General features: G+C 42.4%; 1 protein-coding gene across 7 annotated transcripts in view; it reads right to left on the bottom strand.

The window, feature by feature from the left end:
* LOC309645087 (bMERB domain-containing protein 1) overlaps positions 1 to 20208 on the bottom strand; it is a 199257-nt gene extending 179049 nt beyond the window's left edge. For 4 of the 7 annotated variants that reach the window (XR_014254733.1, XR_014254734.1, XM_082429686.1 and 1 more), the window contains exons 1-3: positions 19856 to 20203; positions 17128 to 17198; positions 12178 to 12207 (exon numbers count right to left, since the gene is read on the bottom strand). Coding sequence is in view for 5 of the 7 variants with exons in the window: in XM_082429686.1 (XP_082285812.1) it covers positions 12178 to 12207; positions 17128 to 17198; positions 19856 to 20165 (411 nt within the window). In the remaining 2 variants the exon portion in view is untranslated. Of the gene's footprint in view, positions 1 to 1415; positions 12097 to 12177; positions 12208 to 17127; positions 17199 to 19855 lie in introns of those variants that run through there. The other 3 variants (XM_082429687.1, XM_082429683.1, XM_082429684.1) reach the window with 3 other exon arrangements.
* Between the last annotated feature and the right edge of the window lie 382 nt (positions 20209 to 20590).

Raw genomic sequence — 20590 nt, 5'->3', positions numbered from 1 at the left:
TTAAACATTTCTTGCATCTTCTCGATCTTTGCCTCCATTCTTATTCCGAGGTCCTGGATCATCTTCACTATCATTATTCTGAATTCTTTTTCTGGAAGGTTGCCTATCTCCACTTCATTTAGTTGTTTTTCTGGGGTTTTATCGTATTCCTCTGCCTTTTCATCTTGTCTATCTTTCTGTGAATGTGGTTTTTGTTCCACAGGCTGCAGGACTGTAGTTCTTCTTGCTTCTGCTGTCTGCCCTCTGGTGCTAAACATTTGTTGAATAAATGGATAAATGAACGAATGAGCAGTAGGTAGTGTAGTGAATTGTTTTTTTAGTTCCCTACCACCATTTATTGTATACATGGCCCTACCCTAGTCCCAGCAGCTCAGAGGAAGTAAAATATAGTAAAAAAAAAAAAAAAAAAAAAAAAAAGGTGCTGATAATTCACAAGTCAGTCAATTATTAGCTTTTGGATTTCAAAACAGGCTTTGGAAACTAATCATAGAAGGATTCTGAAAAGCTCTACAGTCCCCAAACTAACCTCTGAGTATCAAAAGTCAAGTCCCAAAGGGCTCACAGCATAAAGTTTCTGCAATGATGGACAGATTTATGAAGAACAAATGAAGAGCCAGATGACCTTGCCCTGGGAGATAGATTCCTTAACAGAGGAAGGTGAAAAGGAGGGGTGCTGGGGGCCCTGGGAGAGAGGTCCCTGGGGCTGGAGAGACTGCTTGGAGAGTTGAGTCACCACTGAAAGGCCTCCAGCCTCTCTGGAGTGAGCACTGGACCTCATCGGCAAAGGGGGGCCAGGTCAAGGCTCACAGATCACCCGAGTCACTGCCTAAGCCAAGGCCTGCCTAGGTCCACAGCCAGGAGCTCTGTGGCAGCCCTCCTCAAGGCCCGCATGTTCATTTTCCAGCAAGACAGACACATCTGCGGCTCAGATGTGGCCCAGCCCTCTAAATTACCCTTGTGTACATAAGCCTACTGTTCTTAATCCTGGGGGTAAAGTGGGGGGAAACGGAAGGGAAAGCCTTACGAGCCCATCCTGACTGGAGCCAGCATGGGGATGAATATTAACCTGGCAAAAAAAAATCTTTTTTTTCAAGTTTGATTAACAAGTAGAATTTGAATAAAAAGAAGGCAAGGACACAACATCCTAGGAGGGGACACACAAGCAAAATGTCAGATGTTCTGATGGAGCCACAAAGAAACCAGTATTAGCAGGAGAAGCATACATAGTGGGGAGTAATAAAATTGATTTTCGCAAACCATTTGCCTGTATTGTTCATCATTCTTTCTACACATTTGCATTTAGAATTTGCCTCTTCTTGGAAATTCCCTGGTGGTCCAGTTGTTAGGACTCCTCACTTCCACTGCTGGGGGCCCAGGTTCAATCACTGTTCAGGGAACTAAGACCCCTGCAAGCCACGCGGTGCAACCAAAAAAAGAAAAAAGGAAAACTAAATAAATAAAAAAAATAAAATTTGCCTCCTCTAGCTTTTGCTTTACGATAGACTATTTTATACACCTTTTTTTCTTCTTTTATACAGAGTGAAAAGTTTTTCATTTCTTCAAGGCAAAGCTTAATTGTGCCAAACTGTTGAGAAATGACTCAAGATGTATATATTGCTCCTTATTTCTCCCAGAGGATAAAATAAACTACTTGCATTCATTACCTCTATTCAAAAATTTCACACATCAGACTTCCCTGGTGGCACAGTGGTTAAGAATCCACCTGTCAATGCAGGGGACATGGGTTTGAGCTCTGGTCCAGGAAGATTCCACATGCCATGGAGCAACTAAGCCCGATGCACCACGACTACGGAGCCTGCAATCTAGAGCCCACAAGCCACAACTACTGAAGCCCACCCACCTAGAGCCCGTGTTCCGCAACAAGAGAAGCCACCATAATGAGAAGCCCACGCACCGCAACAAAGAGTAGCCCCTGCTCGCCGCAACTAGAGAAAGCTCGCGCGCAGCAACAAAAACCCAATGCAGCCATAAATAAATAAATAAATTAGTAAATAAATAACATATTAAAAGCAACTTACCTATCACCCTTTAAAAAAAAATTCACACATCACCTGCAGAAGATTCTCTAATACTGTTCTCACAAATTCATTATTGGCCAAAAGCCTGGAAATTGTGGTTCACTTTAGTAATACTTATCATTATGGAGCAAAAACAGACTGCAAAACTTGGCAAATTATAATTTCTGTGTGGTGGGTTTGTATCTTACTGTTCAGTATATTAATTTAATACTTCATGTCCCTTTACTAAGTCCTCTAAATATTATTGTTTTCTCTGGCATTCAACCCATGCATAAACTGACTTTTTCCCATTTTCCTTTCGTAGCAAAAAGTTAAAGTAAAACTGGCCAAATGTACAACAACTTTACTGACATACCTTTTTTTCCCCTAAGAACATTCTCTTAATCTTCAATTTAGAGGCCTGCTATTGAAGAAATCAACTGGACGGGGAATATTTTCACTTTGGTTTAGCAGTTTCTGTTTCAACTTTCCAATTTACAACCCTTATGCAGAAGACATTCAGAAAGAATGACCCATGAAAATTTAACAAACCTGAACTCTACATGTAACTTTATTTCAATTGTTCTATCCCCCTTCAAATTCTAGAACTAAAAGCTAACAGATGGGTACAAGGAAAGGAATTCCATCTCCCACCCTCCAAGTTAACTTCCTGACAGCCACTTACTATTTCCATTATATCCACAACAGTTTAATTATAATATTGAAACAACAGAAAGGGACCTGATGGGAATGTTAAATCAGTACAGCCACTATGGAGAATAGTATGGAGGTTCCTTAAAAAACTAAAAATAGAGCTACCATATGATCCTACAATCCCACTCCTGGACATATATCTGGAGAAAACTCTAATTCAAAAAGATACATGCACTCCAATGTTCATAGCAGCACTATTTACAATAGCCAAAACATGGAAGCAACCTAAATGTCCATCGATAGATGAATGTGGTATATATATATATATATATATATATATATATATATATATATATATACACAATGGAATACTACTCAGCCATAAAAAAAAGAATGAAATAATTCCGTTTGCATGGACCTAGAGATTGTCATACTGAGTGAAGTAAGTCAGAAAGAGAAAAACAAGTATCACATGATATCACTTATACGTGGAATCTAAAATATGATACAAATGAACTTATTTACGAAACAGAAACAGACTCACAGACATAGGAAACAAATTTATGGTTACCAAAGGGGAAGAGGCAGGGAGGGATAAATTAGGAGTTTGGGATTAGCAGATACACACTACTATATATAAAATAGATAACCAACAAGGACCTACTACATAGCACAGGGAACTATATCCAATATTCTGTAACAAACCATGATGGACAAGAATATGAAAAAGAATATATATATATATATATATATGAACTGTACACCAGAAACTAACAGCATTGTAAATCAACTATACTTCAATAAAAATTTTTTTAAATAAAAAATAAAATTTAAAAATAAAACAATAAAGAAGGGGACCTGAAATGAAGATGCAATCATACAGAAAGGGGAGCCACGGAAAGATCTAATGTGACCTCGAGGCATGTATGTATACATGTTCACAAACAGCATAAATGTATACATTTGCTGAACTCAACTCCAGAACAAACCAATATATTTTTCAAATACGCATTTGCAATTCCTTCATGGAATGTGTCCAGGGAAATCTATTTCAGTCACGATAGTAGGAAGGAAGGAATTTAAATCACGAAGGAAGAAATGAGTGGACTCCAGGCCAAAGGAGCCACAAGAACACTGGATGGTGGAAAAAGCAGCTTCAGTAACTTGCAGCTGAAGCTCAAGTTGGCCTCCTCAGTATTAATATGAGGAATCTTAATACTGCATTTTTTTCCTACTTTATGCTCAAAAAGAATGGTTTTCGAGAAGTCACTTGGGAATGATTTCAACTCTAAATTTTCAGCTCTATGAGAGTACAAACATACACAGGAAGTACATCATAAGTGACGACGAGCACATATAGACAGATAAGGACAACCTGTATCTCAATCCAAAGTAAAGGCATAAATCTTACATTTGCAAAAGAGGTGATTAGGAAAGATTACAGGATGTAAATCTCATTTCCTTTACATATTTCCCAGAATATTCATACCACCAATAATACAAAACAGCCAGAGTCATTTGCTTTACCTAACTAAAATTCATTTATTTTTCATTTACATTAAATCACACTACCCTAAAAATTTAATATACATATTTTATACATAAAATTTAAACTTAGAAATGAAGCAACTGGTGTTGCTTTTACAACCCTTTCCGCCCAAAATATGACGAGTATTCTGGCTCCATGGCTCAGAGGGATAGGCCACTGATATGAGTGTTAGAAAATGAACAAATAGTTCTTCATCATGAATAGTAGAAAGGCAATATTCAGAAACGGCAGGTGTCTGCCCAACTATCGGACCTAAGTATTGAGGTAGAGTATCAATCACACTGACAGAGTCCTTCACTAGGAAGCATCATCAAACACTGTGATAGTCTCAGCTCCAAAATGGCTTGCCATCTTACCGGAATCAATTCTCGGTCCCCAACATTCACAGAATTCACAACATACATATTCCATCCACTGTCAACCTAATGTGAAAATGTAGTCCGTTCTGTTGTTGGGCCATTATCTGGCTACCTGGCTGAATTTCCATTTTCAGGTTATATACGGAGGCTGTGGAGTAGGAGTGGATGACCACCTACATATTATGATTTCAGGGGGGGGTCCCAGAAATTAACATCCAGAGTAAATCTGTAACAGTTGTGAGCTGGTGGTCATCACCCAGACAACCACACTGCATGAACCACAAACTATGAAAAATTAACATACATAAACAGGGGGAAATATTCAGGGTTCTCCCAAAAAACAGAACCAAAGGGCTGTGTATAGAGAAGGACATTTATTATAAGGAATTGACTCACATGATTATGGAGACAAGCCCCAAATCTGCAGGGTGAGTCAGCAAGCTGGAGACCCAGGAGGGTCGATGGTTTAGTTCCAGTATGAGTCTAAAGGCCTGAGAACCAGGTGAGCCGATGGGGTAGCTCCCATCTGAAGGCCGACAGGCTCAAGACATAGGAAGAGCCAATGTTTCGAGTCCAACAGTAGAAGAAAAGCCAATGTCCCAGTTTGAAGGCAGTCAGGCAGTAAGAATTCTATTACTTGGGATGAGGCCAGCCTTTTTGTTCTATTCAGGCCTTCAGCTGATTGGACAAGGCCCACCCACATTAGGGAAGGCAATCTGTTTGACTTAGTCTACCAATATAAATGTTACTCTCATCCAAAAACACCTTCAGAGAAACACCCAGAATAATGTTTGACCAATTATCTGGGCACCCCGTGGCCCAGTCAAGTGGACACATAAAATTAACCATCACAAAGGGTAATTTAGTGGTTTGGAGAAGGCCCAACTATCACGATTCCACCCAATTCCCCCTTTTTTGTTTTGGCCACGCCACGTGGCTTGCGGGATCTTAGTTCCCTGACCAGGGATCAAACCCAGCGCCCCTGCAGTGGAAGCATGGAGTTCTAACCACTGGACTGCAGGGAATTCCCGCCACCCAATTCTTTCTTTTTTTAAAAAAATTTATTTATTTTATTTTTGGCTGCATTGGGTCTTCATTGTTGCGCGCGGGCTTTCTCTAGTTGTGGCGAGTGGGGGCTACTCTTCATTGCAGTGCACGGGCTTCTCATTGCAGTGGCTTCTCTTGTTGCGGAGCACGAGCTCTAGGAGCATGGGCTTCAGTAGTTGTGGCGTGTGGGCTCAGTAGTTGTGGCTCGCAGGCTCTAGAGCGCAGGCTCAGTAGTTGTGGCGCACGGGCTTAGTTGCTCCGCGGCATGTGGGATCTTCCCAGACCAGGGCTTGAACACGTGTCCCCTGCATTAGCAGGCAGACTCTTAACCACTGTGCCACCAGGGAAGCCCCCTCCACCCAATTCTTAAAGACAAACAATCCAGTCTTTGTAGAGCTGGGGAGAGGTGTGACGAGACGGTTTTCAGAGGGTATGTGCAAGTTGGGCCAGAGGCATCAAAGCCTACAAGTCATAACCATCTCCAAGAAAATACAATTTTATGGGCCTGAGGCCAAAGTAGGTAAGGGTCTGGACTGTGCCCAGCTTAAGACAGAACAGCTGCCTGCACAAGGGGATGAAAATGAAAGGGCCATCAGTACAGACTGCTCAGCAGCAGTCCAGAGGCAAAAAGCAAAGATGAGAAATCCACAAATTACATTCATTCATTCAGCAGTATTACAGGGCCTCTGCTACATGCCCAACACTGTGCTAGACATTTCAGATACAAGTATGAATAAGAAATATATTCTTCCCTCCAGGAGCTCAGTCTAGTAGGGAATACAAATATGCAAACAAATATTGATCATCCATTGTGGAAGGTTCACAACACATTGCAGTGATAGACAGCATAATGTAAAGTGTATCAGAGGTCTTCTGCTAAAAAATACCCTCTTATTTCCACCCCCTCCCACCACAGCAATAGTTACTAAAATTCCATCCAGAGAGTCATTTGTGTTAGCAATTAAAACAAAACAAAACAAAACTCAACTAGAAAGGCTGTCATCCACATCTCAGTAAATTAGCTTAATAAACCTACTTTTCTAAATGTAGCTGAAATCAGTCAGATAGAGAGAATGGGAGTTTTGAAAGGTGAGGAAAAGACATGAGAACCGATTTGGAAGATATTGCACTAAGTCAGAGAGAATGCAGGGAACGGGCATCCAGAGGAAGGAGAGGATCTCTGAAAAGAAAGGGGACACTTCAAGGTCAAAATCTTCAAGTACAAGGACCCATTAAGTTTCTAATACTTTCAGAAGATGAACCTAATTTCTAATGGAAGCTGCCTCCAGAATGTTCACTCACTTCAAAATTCTCCCTAGGGCTGATTGATCCTTCCTCATTTTCTTCCCCCAGAGGGAAGAAAAGATCCAAAGAGGAGGCTCTGCTACCATCTCTCTAAATCATGACTGTCGTGTCACTTAAGTAGTCTGATCCCTAACTTCATCACAGTTATTCTGTCCCCTTGGATTGTCTGGGTGGTCAGGGTTAGGGAGGGATGAAGGACAGGAGAAGGGGTCTTGTTATGGCCATTCAACAGAGAAAGGAAGGAAGGTATGGATAAATAAAGATTTAAGGAAAGAAAGACACAATGGGGAAGAGAACTAAAAAAAGATAGGCTTCTAACTGATACATGCCAATAATGTTACTCAGTTACTAACTATTCCCTTTTATTCACTTGGTTGGCTACTGCTCACAGTAGCTTGAAATTCCAAGTACATCCTTTATTGTTAAACTCCAGATTTCCCCTTTCACTTATTCTCCATTATTAAAAGAAAAATTTTCAATAGTTGTTTAATTGCATTTTCTGTTCCTTTAGATTCTAAACATTGTGGGTAAAACTAGATTAAGTGTAGCCAATGCAAGGTCAAGATCTTCAGGCACAAAAAATCCATTAAATTTCTAATAGTTTCAGAAGATGAACCTAATTTCAAATGAAAGCTGCCTCCAGAATATATGGTTAAGCATGTTCTGGGTATAATTTGTTTTGGCAAACACTATAGAAATTCACATAAAATTTCACTGAACTAAAAGTAAATTGCCCACCTAGCAAAAGATATTTTTCAATAGCTTCAAATGAATCCTAAAGGATGACAATTCTTGGAGAGAAATAAAGTATGGGTGAGTTAGAAATTGTAATTCTGGGTCATCTACCTCAATCAGAGAGACTATCTATGTTTAATTTGGTTGTGGTTAACACAGTTGATTTGGAGGCCTTATTTAGACACAACCTGAAATACCAAAGTTAAATCTCTATATCTATGTGTTTTATAGTGAAAGAAATGAAACAAAATTTTCTTCAAAGTATTAAAAACCAAAATTGCAATTATTAATGAAGTACTAGAATGTAAAAATGTTTTCCTCTTTGAATTATCTTTTAGTAGCTGTAATTCCTCTCATTCATTAAACACTTTTCTTATTCTGGCACCCCAAAATATCGATACAAATAAGATAAAGTTTTCCTAAAGCACCCTTCATTTTCATGAACCCCTAAATGCAAAATTTCACTATGTAGTGGGCAAATAATCACTTTGTCTGCTGAATCACCTTACTGACAGATTTTGAGGAAAATATTTTTACATGCCACTCTCAAACTTGTTATCAGAAATTTTTAAACACATGCAAACTCTCACATTGCCTAATTTTTCCCCACCAAACCCACTATGATATAGCTAAAAGGGAATAACTTTCATTAATTTTCCTATAAATGAAAAAGACTGATAGGTAACAAATTATGCATGATTTTTAATTACAAGTAAGCTGGACAGAAACATCTACTTTATTCAAAGTTGAGGAACAGCCAATGGAAATTTCCTTCTAATTTAGAACTTAAATGCCTTTTCTTTTTCTTCTCTTTCAAGATCTCATCTCGGGCTTCCCTGGTGGCGCAGTGGTTGAGAATCCGCCTGCCAATGCAGGGGACACAGGTTCAATCCCTGGTCCGGGAAGATCCCACATGCTGCAGAGCAACTAAGCTCGTGTGCCACAACTACTGAGCCTGTGCTCTAGAGCCCGTGAGCCACAACTACTGAGCCCACATGCCACAAATACTGAAGCCCGCGCGTCTACAGCCCGTGCTCCAGAATGAGAGAAGCCACTGCAATGAGAAGCCCGCGCACCGCAACGAAGAGTAGCCCCCGCTCACAGCAACTAGAGAAAGTCCGCGTGCAGCAACGAAGACCCAACACAGCCATAAATAAATAAATAAATAAAATAATTTTAAAAAAATAAAATCTCATCTCATCTGATCCTACCATCACCACTCCAGTTCACAGACCTTCAGTCTTGCGACTTTCCATCCTTCAAGACCCAGCTCAGGCATCTCCTCCATGGAGCCTTCCCAGGTTGCCTCGGGCACCATGTTTCAAAGTACCTACTGCTTATGTCACTAACCTACAGCTGGGAGGCATTACTTGAGTAATATTCAAGCTTTCTATTGACCACTTGTCATGGATGCTGTTCAAGCAATGAATGATGAATCGGATTAGATGTCCTGAGAACCTGATTATGAATTTCTTCACTTAAACTCCCAACTAGACCACGGACTTCTTTTAACAGTTATCGCCTTGTTGTTTACCCTCTTCACATCCCTACAGTGGCCCTTTAATAACATTTATTATTTACATAAGGGTTATGAAATTTTATCTACTATGGTTATCCTGGTGGACTATAAGGGTGGTTGCATCCACTTGTACAGAAGGAAAAGATCTCCCTCGAACTGAGAAATCATTTTTCAGTTATCTGGGTAAAAGGCCTATATCTGAGACTGGAAATGGAAACTACGAGTCCAAAAAGATGGGACTAGGCACTCCTGATTTTACTGGTAGCGGGGCCAAGAAGACAACTCCCTGGTAGTGGTGGCCAATGGCATTACCATACGATGGCCATCAGGGCATCAGAAAAGTAGGAAAGCTGGGTAGGTGCCATTAGAGTTACAAGGTAAATATCTCAAATGCCAGGACCCAGGATCAAAAAGCAATATTCTGTAAACTTTTTTCAAAAAAATGCTTCAACATCCTCTAAATTTCCTTTCTGTTTTCTACATGTATTAGGTAAAGTTGTTTTGAAAATCCAGTCTACCTCAACTCTGCCAAGGGAAATGAATGAAAGGTTTTGCCTTTGCCTGAGCAACCAGGGGGCCCAGAAAAGGGGCCAGGTGGCAACACACAAGCAAGTTAAAGAAACCTTATGAATGGGGAAATCTGGAAGAAGAATAAGAGCCACCTGCTCTGTTCTAAACACTGGAAGGTTGAGAGTGTGTTTTACCAAGGACAGCAGCATTTTAAAACAAACACTGCATTATTTCGAATGAGTTCCATTTCTCACACTAAAAAAAAAAAAAGTACTCCTGCATAAAAATTAAAAAGGTATTATTTGCAAAAATTCAGAGAATACATGCTACATATTCTCTCTACAGTACAGAGTAACACATTATTGAGTAAAGATTATCATACTTTTATGAATAATAAGCTTTTCCCCCTTGACAGTATAAACAAGGTTTGTTTTCTGAAATATTTTCCCAAACACTATTCTTCCACCGTAAGTAATATTGAAGCTCATCTAAAAGATTGCCTGGTAGTTCTTTCTATAGTTACTCTGGATATTCTTTTTAAACGACAAAACGTGTCTTATACATTGTGAAATAGCTCTTCTGTTGTATGAACTAACTTTTAGAACTACTGAAAAAATAATTAGGGCTTCCCTAGTGGCGCAGTGGTTGAGAGTCTGCCTGCCGGTGCAGGGGACACGGGTTCGAGCCCCGGTCTGGGAGGGTCCCACATGCCGTGGAGAAACTAGGCCCGTGAGCCACAACTACTGAGCCTGCGCGTCTGGAGCCTGTGCTCCGCAACAAGAGAGGCCGTGATAGTGAGAGGCCCGCGCACCGCGATGAAGAGTGGCCCCCGCTTGCCGCAACTAGAGAAAGCCCTCGCACAGAAACGAAGACCCAACACAGCCAAAAATAAATAAATAAATAAATAAATAAAATTAAAAAAAAAAATTATTTTAGAATTAAACTATCTAGAAATCCTTACTCTTGCCCCAATAATGTAAAATATATTCATATCTATTAAATTCAAATAAATCCACACTTAAAAGTTATTTACTTATGGCATATAAATTTATATTACAAGTTATATAAATTATATGCTTAAAATATTTAGGCATACATTCTTAAATTAATCTTAAATATAAATTCTCAAGATAAATATATTAACATCTCAGTGCTTCACATCTTTAAATCTGTGAAACACTCCATGGGAAGCAACAGAATAGTGATGCAATTCTCGGGTGAAAATTGCTAAAACTTCTTGAAATAGTCAAATAATTGTTAAACCCACTGGTTTTGTAGTTAGAAAAACAGTAAATCTGAAAAACTGGATCAAGTTTCTCATGTACACCTTAAAGATTACCTATAAAGATTTATGTTAAAGCACTAATTTTAAAAAAGATAACATCAGTGTGAATTTGGGGTAACTATTTTCCCTGGAACTTTATGGAATAGAGTTCTTCCTTCCAGAAGAAAACTTATTAATTTTTTTTAGAAACTTCACTCAATATATTTTTTTTAAAAGCCAAATATTTTATATATTTCATATATCTAGGAAATGGGATATTTAGCCAAGTGACTATGCTGAAAACTAAAAAACATTAACTAAAAAAATAATTAAAAACTATAAAAGTAGAAGACATCAGTAAAATACACTCTATACAGAACACTAATCATACGCTGCGCACATATTTTTTTACATAAAACGTACTTGCAGAACTTTAATATTAGCATAACAATAAATTATTATACAGCATTTTAGGGGAAAATCTGGTTATTCAATCTTCCTGATTGAATTCTGTGTAAACAGAAATTAACTATAAGGACTATTTTTGGTATAAAAGGTAATCTGATCCAAAAGTGTTTAAGAGATAACCTGAGATTTTAGAAGAGAAATGTATACAATCAAAATGGAAGTTCCTTAAATCAACTGGCAATAAAATATTAGACCAGAAATAGTAACGATTATAAATTGCCATTTTGCCACTGTTATTGATATTAACCAAAGTATTAGGGAAGTGAAAATACTAGAGAAGTATCAATAATACTTTTGGATTAGAATGAAAAAAAAGGAGATTTGAATAAAATTGAAAGTTATCATTGCTAATTAAAAAACAATCGGGTCTACAGAATAGTAATTCTTCAAAATGGAGCACATAACTGGTAAGCAGGGTACTTCATCTGCAGGCAATCCTCTGCATTTAAGGGAAAAAAATTAGTCAATTTCAGGGAGTTCTAGACTTGTCATTTCTCTGGGGGTCTTTCAACTTCATTTGTTCCCTTTATACAAAGGAAAGTAAAAGCTGACTTCAAGGTACCATCACCACCCTGTTGTGAAAAGCAGAGGAAAGTGGCCCACAGAAAACCACAGAGCCCAGTGTAAGCTGTTCTCCAGTGAACAGGAACGAGGCTGAAGTTGGTCAGCTATAATAGAGAGAGAGAGTCTTTTAGGGCTCCATATAAACCAGACCCATGAGTTAGCATTCTAAGTAGTTTGAAACTCACCTGTACAAAAGGCCAGTACATCAGACCACTCTGGAATAAAGAAAAACTTTATTAGGATGCTTTTTAATCGCACAAAACAATCACACAGTTCGTTCTATAAAGCATTAAGAAACACCAGGCAGGTGGAATGTGGACGTGGTATTATATTTCAGACTAAGCAGATTAAATTAGACTACTTATGGTCTCTTGAGTGGAAGAGGGTAAGGAGTTGTACAAACAGCTGTTAGGCACAAGAATAAAGATTTTTATTATATTCACAAATTTACAATAAAAAGTCTACCTGAATCAGTACCAATTCTGGAAGACAACTGCTTTCAAAATAACAACACATATTTATTTATTTAAATTTATTTATATTTTATTTTTGGCTGTGTTGGGTCTTTGTTGCTGCATGCGGGCTTGCTCTAGTTGCGGCGAGGGAGGGCTACTCTTTGTTGTGGTGCGCGGGCTTCTCATTGCGGTGGCTTCTCTTGCTGTGGAGCACGGGCTCTAGGCGCGCAGACTTCAGTAGTTGTGGCATGCAGGCTCAATAGTTGTGGCTCACGGACTTACTTGCTCTGTGGCATGTGGGATCTTCCCAGACGAGGGCTCGAACCCGCGTCCCCTGCATTGGCAGGCAGGTTCTTAACCACTGAGCCACCAGGGAAGTTCACAACACATATTTATATATTGCAATTTTCCTGTTTGCCCAAGGGAAATATTGATAAAATACAGGATCATAAATGAATTTTTAAAACTCTAGACTAAACTGTTCTTTATGGTGATTTGATAATAATATATTCTAACTACTTTCATGCTACAGAATAAGTTTAGCTTTTAAGATGTATTTATTTGTGGGAATTCCCTGGTGGTCCAGGGGTTAGGACTCGGGTCTTTCACTGGTGGGGCCCAGGTTTGATCCCTGGTCAGGGAACTAAGATCCTGCAAGCCACGTGGTGCGGCCAAAAAAAAAAAAAGATGGATTTATTTTAACAGGCTTTAACCTGTTCATTCTGACAAAAGAGTCATCATTATGGATTTTTTTTAAAGATAGAGATCTTGGTATGTAAATTACATCTTTAAAAAAAGCTAGAGGTTTTTGTTTTGTTTTGTTTAGTTTTGTTTTATTTTTGGCTGTGTTGGGTCTTCATTTCTGTGCGAGGGCTTTCTCTAGTTGCGGCAAGCGGGGGCCACTCTTCATCGCGGTGCACGGGCCTCTCACTGTCGTGGCCTCTCTTGTTGTGGAGCCCAGGCTCCAGACACGCAGGCTCAGTAATTGTGGCTCACGGGCCTAGTTGCTCCGCGGCATGTGGGATCTTCCCAGACCAGGGCTCAACTCCGTGTCCCCTGCATTGGCAGGCAGATTCTCAACCACTGCGCCACCAGGGAAGCCCTAGAGGTTTTTAAAATAGTCCTTACAAATGGTATTACACTAGTAATATAAAGATGGTATTATTTTTTCTTTTTTTTTACTAATTTTTATTTTCTAAAGTTTCTATAATAAACTGTTGCAATGAAAGCTATTTAAAGTTTAAAGTGTATACTCATTTAAGAATTTACTACTTTAGGGGCTTCCCTGGTGGTGCAGTGGTTAAGAATCTGCCTGCCAATGCAGGGGACACGGGTTCGAGCCCTGGTCCGGGAAGATCCCACATGCCGTGGAGCAACTAAGCCCGTGTACCACAGCTACTGAGCCTGCGCTCTAGAGTCCGCAAGCCACAACTACTGAAGCCCACGTGCCTAGAGCCCGTGCTCTGCAACAAGAGAAGCCACCGCAATGAGAAGCCCGCGCACCGCAGCAAAGAGTAGTCCCCGCTCTCAGCAACTAGAGAAAACCGCGTGCAGCAGCAAAGACCCAATACAGCCAAAAATTAAATAAATGAATAAATAAATAAATTTATTTTTAAAAAAAAGAATTTACTACTTTAGGAAAAACCCATCCAAACATGGCTTCACTTCTTATGGCAATTTTTTTTCTTCAGAATGTAGCATCACTCAGTGTGCAGATCTTGGTCTCCCATGCCATTCCCCACAAAAAGGAAAAAGGACTCCTCAAAGAAATGGTTGATTCCAGGGCCAGAGTAGGGGAGGTACAAGGTACAAGGTACAAGACGAGCCGAGAACATCTATCTTTATGATATAAAGTAAGAAAGTGGCTTAAAATAAAAAAAAGATGGGGGGGGTATCACAAGGACATAGGAGCCAGCTTGAAGCAACTCTCACTGGCCAAGTCTGGGACATTTGCACACCAAAAATAATTAAACACAGCAATGAATTATAAACCATCGATAAAATGGGAATCCCTGAGTCCCTACTGATAACAGAGAAATAAGCAAATAACTGGGAGAGAAAAGTGGGCTCTTGTTTACAGAATGCTGTGTGCTACCCAGTAAATGCGGATGGGTCACCGTAGATGTGTCCTTGCCCATCAACCCTACTTCCAATCCATCATCAAGACCTTCCAGTTCTATCTCCTAAGTATTTTTGAAATCCTTCCTCTGCCCACTGCTTCATGATTTCTTACGTGAACTTGGTCACAATAACCCCCTAACTGGTCTCCCTTGCCAGTAATTACTTAAGTTCAAGATCCTTGGCATGGCCTTCAACACCTTCCAAGATCCAAAGTCATTTGCAGTTGCTCCTCAATTCATATTTTATATTCTATGAATAGCATCCCTTGTAGTTTCTCCCTTACAGGTACACCACAGTGTTTTATGCATTCCTTACTCGGCTCCTTCTGCCCCTGGAAAGGCCCCAGGTATCCGCCTAACTCCCCTGAGTTCTTTAAGACTCCGCTCAGGCATAACCTGCCCCCGGAAGCTTTCCTTGAGCCGCACCCCTACATCTCCATGCTGTGCTAAGTACCCGTTTCCATGCTCTGAGCAACGCTCGTGGCACTGAGGTTAATGTTTGTCTATTCACTTGTCAATCTACCCCACTACATTGTAAGTCCCTTAAAGACAGTAGCAATGTGTGTGTATGTATATCTCTCTCTATATATATTTATATATATGCTTTGTGTTATCTTCCGCTAACACCTAGCGCAATGCCTAGCAGATAGTTTCTTGTTATGCGAGATCTTCAGGAAAGTCCCCAAATGGTGCTGGGCATCAGACTGCCGGTACCCTCTTTCTTCTCAAGGGCATGGATACAACTGACTCATTTGGAACCACTGTTTTTGTTGTGTTTTGCTTTTTTTTTTTTTTAATATTTATTTATTTATTAATTTGGCCGTACCGGGCCTTAGTTGCAGCATCCAGGATCTTCGTTGCCGCGTGCAGGATCTTTAGTTGCAGCATGTGGAATCTAGTTCCCTGACCAGGGATCGAACCTGGGCCCCCTGCACTGGGAATGCAGAGTCTTAACCGCTAGACCACCAGGGAAGTCCCAGAACCACTGTTTTTAAAAAGGTGTGTAAAAGCCGCCACGTTTCTACCCAATGAAGATAGCCTGTATGTCTTCATTAAAGAAGGAGAATCTGAAATATCTGCAAATCCTTGGTCAAAGCCCCTTTCTTTTACAACTCTGCTTGGCTTGCTCTTCGTATAAATGCATAAATGTCAGATGTACCTATCTCCATGAGATCTATGACATCATGGGCAAACTTGTTCCTTTTCCAAAGTAAAGCAGAAGAAAATCATATTTGGATGTCACCATGGGCCTATGATTTTTGCCTCAAGAGAAGTAACAAGAGTTCTGAATGCTTTCCCCCCAGAGGGGCTCGGCAGCATGTGGCTTCCACCCTCCCTGTCATCTGCCTTCAACCACCAAGCGGGTGATAATGGTTCTCGTGCTCAGAATAGTTCAACAGAAGATGCTGGCGGTGTGGGTGAGGGTGGCGGGATGGCTGGGGGTGGCTTGGCACTGCTTTTGATCGGGAATTAAGTAGATGTGGAGCCCTAGACAAGGCTGTGTATATTCTGGAATCCTGAAAATTCACCTCATTGTCATTAATAGAATCAAATAGAATCAAACATTGTCATTAATAGAATCACACTAGGCCAGAGATGGAAAGCATCCCTGACTTTGCCAGGTCTTGAGGACACTGCTCAATAAATCTTCATTGAATAAATGAATAGATATTTGTGGGATTGGATTATATATATATTTGTACTGAGCAAACAGGACAAGAGGTGACTTGATTCCAGCCTCAGGATAACCCTGGGAAACATCTTCCTTTTCTGTAAATACCTTTGTGATGTCAAGAAGGTTCCTTTCAGGGCTTCCCTGGTGGCACAGTGGTTGGGAATCCGCCTGCCAATGCAGGAGACACAGGTTCGAGCCCTGACCCAGGAAGATCCCACATGCCGTGGAGCAATTAAGCCCATGTGCCACAACTGCTGAGCCTGCGCTCTGGAGCCCACGAGCCGCAGCTGCTGAGCCCGCATGCAACAACTGCTGAGGCCCGCGTGCCTAGAGCCCGTGTTCTGCAACAAGAGAGGCCATCGCGATGAGAGGCCCGCACACCGCAGTGAGGAGTAGCCCCCACTCGCCGCAACTAGAGAAAGCCCGCATGCAGCAACGAAGACCCAACACAGCCAAAAATAAATTAATTAATTAATTAATAAAAAAAAAAAAAAAAGAAGGTTCCTTTCATAGGGACTCAGCAGAATGCACACTTGGAAACATCAGCTCTAAATGTGAGAATGATTCCATGAAGCCACTCACATTCTACTATTCCTATTTTGCAATAACCTCTTTGGCTCCAAAAAAATCACTGTGATCACTAACAAGAATAAATATAAGAATGTCAGAAATCGTTGTGAACATTGACTAAAATTCAGAGACACTCACATATAGACACTCTTAAAGCTTCTCATTCAACTATCAAAACAAATTTAAGATCTGTCAAAATATAGTACCCTGTGCCAACCAACTGGAGCCCTAATTTAAGAATATTTTTATTTAAATGTATTTAATGTTAAATAGATACAAAAAGATCCTGGTCATATTTTCAAAAGTCTGTCTTACCTTATATGTATTCCAGAATTTCTGTCTCAGGTCCAAAAATATGTCATCCTTTTCCTGGAGAATACTCATACCTATTTGAAAAAACACACACCAAAAGAATTTTAAAAGATTTAATACGAAGAATACTGTATAACAGTTCATGTTCAAGTTTTCTATTCCAATATGCAAGGTAACCACCACTATCACTCACTCAGTATGTTCCGTCTGACCCAACAGTGAAAACAAAAGATAATCTCCATTCTAAAGTTAGGTAAATTTTAAAGTGATGATAAATATGAAGTGAGAATAGCAGGGTACCGAGTTATAGCAGAATGATTATTTTTTTAAAAAAGCTGTTAGAGAATTCACAAAAACCTCAGTGTTAGCATGGTGGGACTACTGGTGACTTTTCTTCTCTCCCTTCAAAACATTTTGTGAAATGTTTAAAATTTTAAAAATTTAATTTCCTTCTTTTACAAAAAGGCTGCCAGACTCTGGGTATTCTAGCAACTACAGATTTCCCATCTAAGAGGCTTTCTAAATGGGATTTGAAAGCAGAACACCAGTTCAGACTTCCTAAAAACATCTGGAAAACTTTGATGTTCAACAACCCTGAAAAGGAAGTCAGGGAACAAGGACAAAACCCTCCTAATTTAGGAAAGGTGTGAAAATGAGAATGCTTTAAAAAGTCTCCCCCAACTCTGATTAGGAAGAAGGGGAAATAAAATCTTTTTAGTCAATTGCAGGGGATTCTTAGAACAGGACCAGTAAGAAAACCAAGCCCAATATTGGTAATAGTATTCCACTTACCCAGCACTAATTAAGGGCTAAGCACCTGATGTGTTTTCTTTCATCTGACCCTCCTAACCCTCAGCTAAGGATGGTCGAGTTGCAGAGGAGGAAAAGAGCTCAGAGAGGTTGACAGTGATCCAAGTCTAACCCAGGTGTGGATTCCGAGCCAGACCTTTTAATCACAACTATTCTAGCTCCCAACGTAGCCCCAGCACAAAGGATCATCTGATACAGGCAATTTCCAAGTCTGAGGTGCCTTGAACAAACATCCAACCCACCCCCTTCCCACCATTCCCCCTTCAGTTTAACATGAGGAGAGGGAAACAGGGCCCAGAAATCTGAAATGCAAAACAAAGAAGCAATGTGGGCAGGAATCGGTTTCAGGGGCCTCGGGCTTGAACCACAGGCCCCAGCAGCCCTGTGACTGCAGCATCTTTCTGGTTTCAGGAACGCTGACATCCCTCAGGGAGATGAAGACCATGACATGGATTGTGTTGCTTTCGGGCAGGTCGTTTAATCCCTTTGAGCCTCAGTTTCCCTGTCTGTAACATGGGAATAACAATACCTGCCTCACTGGGTTGTCTGAGGATTAGATAGGAATCTGACTCCCAAACACCAACAGCCCCCAACCTTCCATCCCATCACCAGAGTACAAGGGCACTGCAGGAACAGGCATGAGGAACCTGTCTGCCAATCTGGCCTGGAAGTCGCGCTGGGATCAGGCACAGATCTTCTGATAAATCAGGCAGCTCCTGCTCTCAGGTCCTCTATCCCCTGACCTCACTGACCCCATGGGCCATGCGGTTGGCACTGCATCAGGCATGTTTCCTGTGGAGTTTGTGACTCTGGCCCCCAAAATAAGATCCATGGGGCAGTGTAGGTTCCTTCAAAGTGGTGACTTGACCACTTCAACACGGTTTAGAAGAAAGCACCAACAGCCACTGACAAGACCCCTTGGGGGATCTGTGATCCCCAATGCCAAGGCCAGGCCCAGGACCCTTGAATTTTCTTAGGGGATTGGGTGCCCCTCCCCTGCCCACTCCCTTCCAAGCAATAGAAAACGCTATGAAGATGAAGGCCACAGAGCCCTTGCCATTGTTTTTAGAATTTAGGGTGCTAAGAAAGGTTCCCAAAGTCAGGCCCTCAGGCTCCAGGGTGGACTTTTTGAGGAGGGGGCGCCCCAGACCCTCACAGGTACAGAGACTTCTCATGGCAGGGGTCCGAGGTCTCCTGACATTTTCTGTGGGTTTTGATATGGGGACGGGACCCCCTTCAGGGAAATCTTGTTACAAAAGCAGGACTACCGCCCTGAGCACACATTTTGAGGGGAACCGGGCCGCACCTCAGATGCCACCGGCTCTGCCCGCACCATCCTGAATCCCCTCACCTTTTGTTTGTATGTTGGAAAGGAGGCCCCTAGCCCCCGGGTGGATCTTCCCAGGAGCAGGACCAGCCCTGCCCCACAACGTGGTCACGGGGCTCACAACTGACATGGTAGCAAGCTGGGGTCTCCTCGACGTTCCCGTGGACCTTTATCAGGGGAAAATGGATCCCCAGCCCTGCCTCCCCACTTCCAGCCTACGTACGCCCCAGGCCTCCTGAAACCTCCAGCCCCAGACTACGGGCAACCCAGCGTCCGAACTGCGACCCTGGCCCCCTGATCCCTGGCCTCTCCGGCAACCGCCCCTCAATTTCTTTCCCCTCAATCCTGTTAATCCACGGTCCCCAGACTTCTCGACCCTCGCACCTCGACCTCCGGCCCTCGTCCAGACCCTCCCAGTCCCCTGAACCCTGGCCCCCACCCCAGGATTCCAGCCCCGGTCCCCGGCCCCCAGAGCCACAGGCTCCTGCCCGGTCCCAGCCCCTTGAAACCCCGACCCCTGCCTCTCGTCCCCCAATTCCGTATCCGCCTCCGTCCCCCAGTTCCGGCCCCCAGGTGCCTGGCCCAGCTACTCACCGAAGTAGAAGGCAGAGACGTACACCGGCCCGCCGAACGCCTGGTCGCACAGCACCTTGGCCAGGACGGCGCGCGGCGCGCGCCCCGGCAGCGCGCGCTCCAGCAGGCGCAGCCACACGTAGTTGAAGTTTGCGTGGAAGGCCACGGCCACGGTGGCCACGTGCCGCGTCTGCCGCCAGTCGGCAGGGCCGCCCCGCAGCAGCTGCTGCAGCGCGTCGCCGTCTGAGAAGAGCGCGGCGTAAAGCAGCACGTTCGTGGGCCAAGGGTAGCGCCGGGCGGTGCGCAAGAGCTCCCGCCGCCAGCCCGCCATGCCCTTGCCCTGGGCGCCGGCCAGCGACCGCCGCCAGCTCCGGGCCACGCCCACCGCCCCCTGCCCCCTACGCCCCGGCCTCCGCCCTCTGCCCCCAGACCCCGGCGCACCGCCTCCCGCCACCTGCACCTGCCTCCTCTCCACGTTCGAAGGCGATTGGGCGCCCCGCGCACACCCAACTGCACCGACCAATCCCGTGGCCACTGGCGATCCTGGAGGCTGAGCTTTTGAAATACTGCTGGTCCGCATATGCGTGATCCCCTTACAAGTCATGTCCAGAGAGGCAAATCCTTACAGACTTCAGGGGCTGGGCGATGGGGGGGATGCGAAGTGACTGCTAACCGGGTGTGGGATTCTTTTTTGGGGTGATGAACTATTGTATAATTAGATAGTGGTAACGGTTGCACGGAAAACCATTAATGACA

The sequence above is a fragment of the Balaenoptera physalus genome, assembly GCF_965194825.1.
Source record: "Balaenoptera physalus genome assembly, chromosome: 16".
Classification (NCBI taxonomy): domain Eukaryota; kingdom Metazoa; phylum Chordata; class Mammalia; order Artiodactyla; family Balaenopteridae; genus Balaenoptera; species Balaenoptera physalus.
This window is presented reverse-complemented; position numbering and strand designations above follow the sequence as displayed.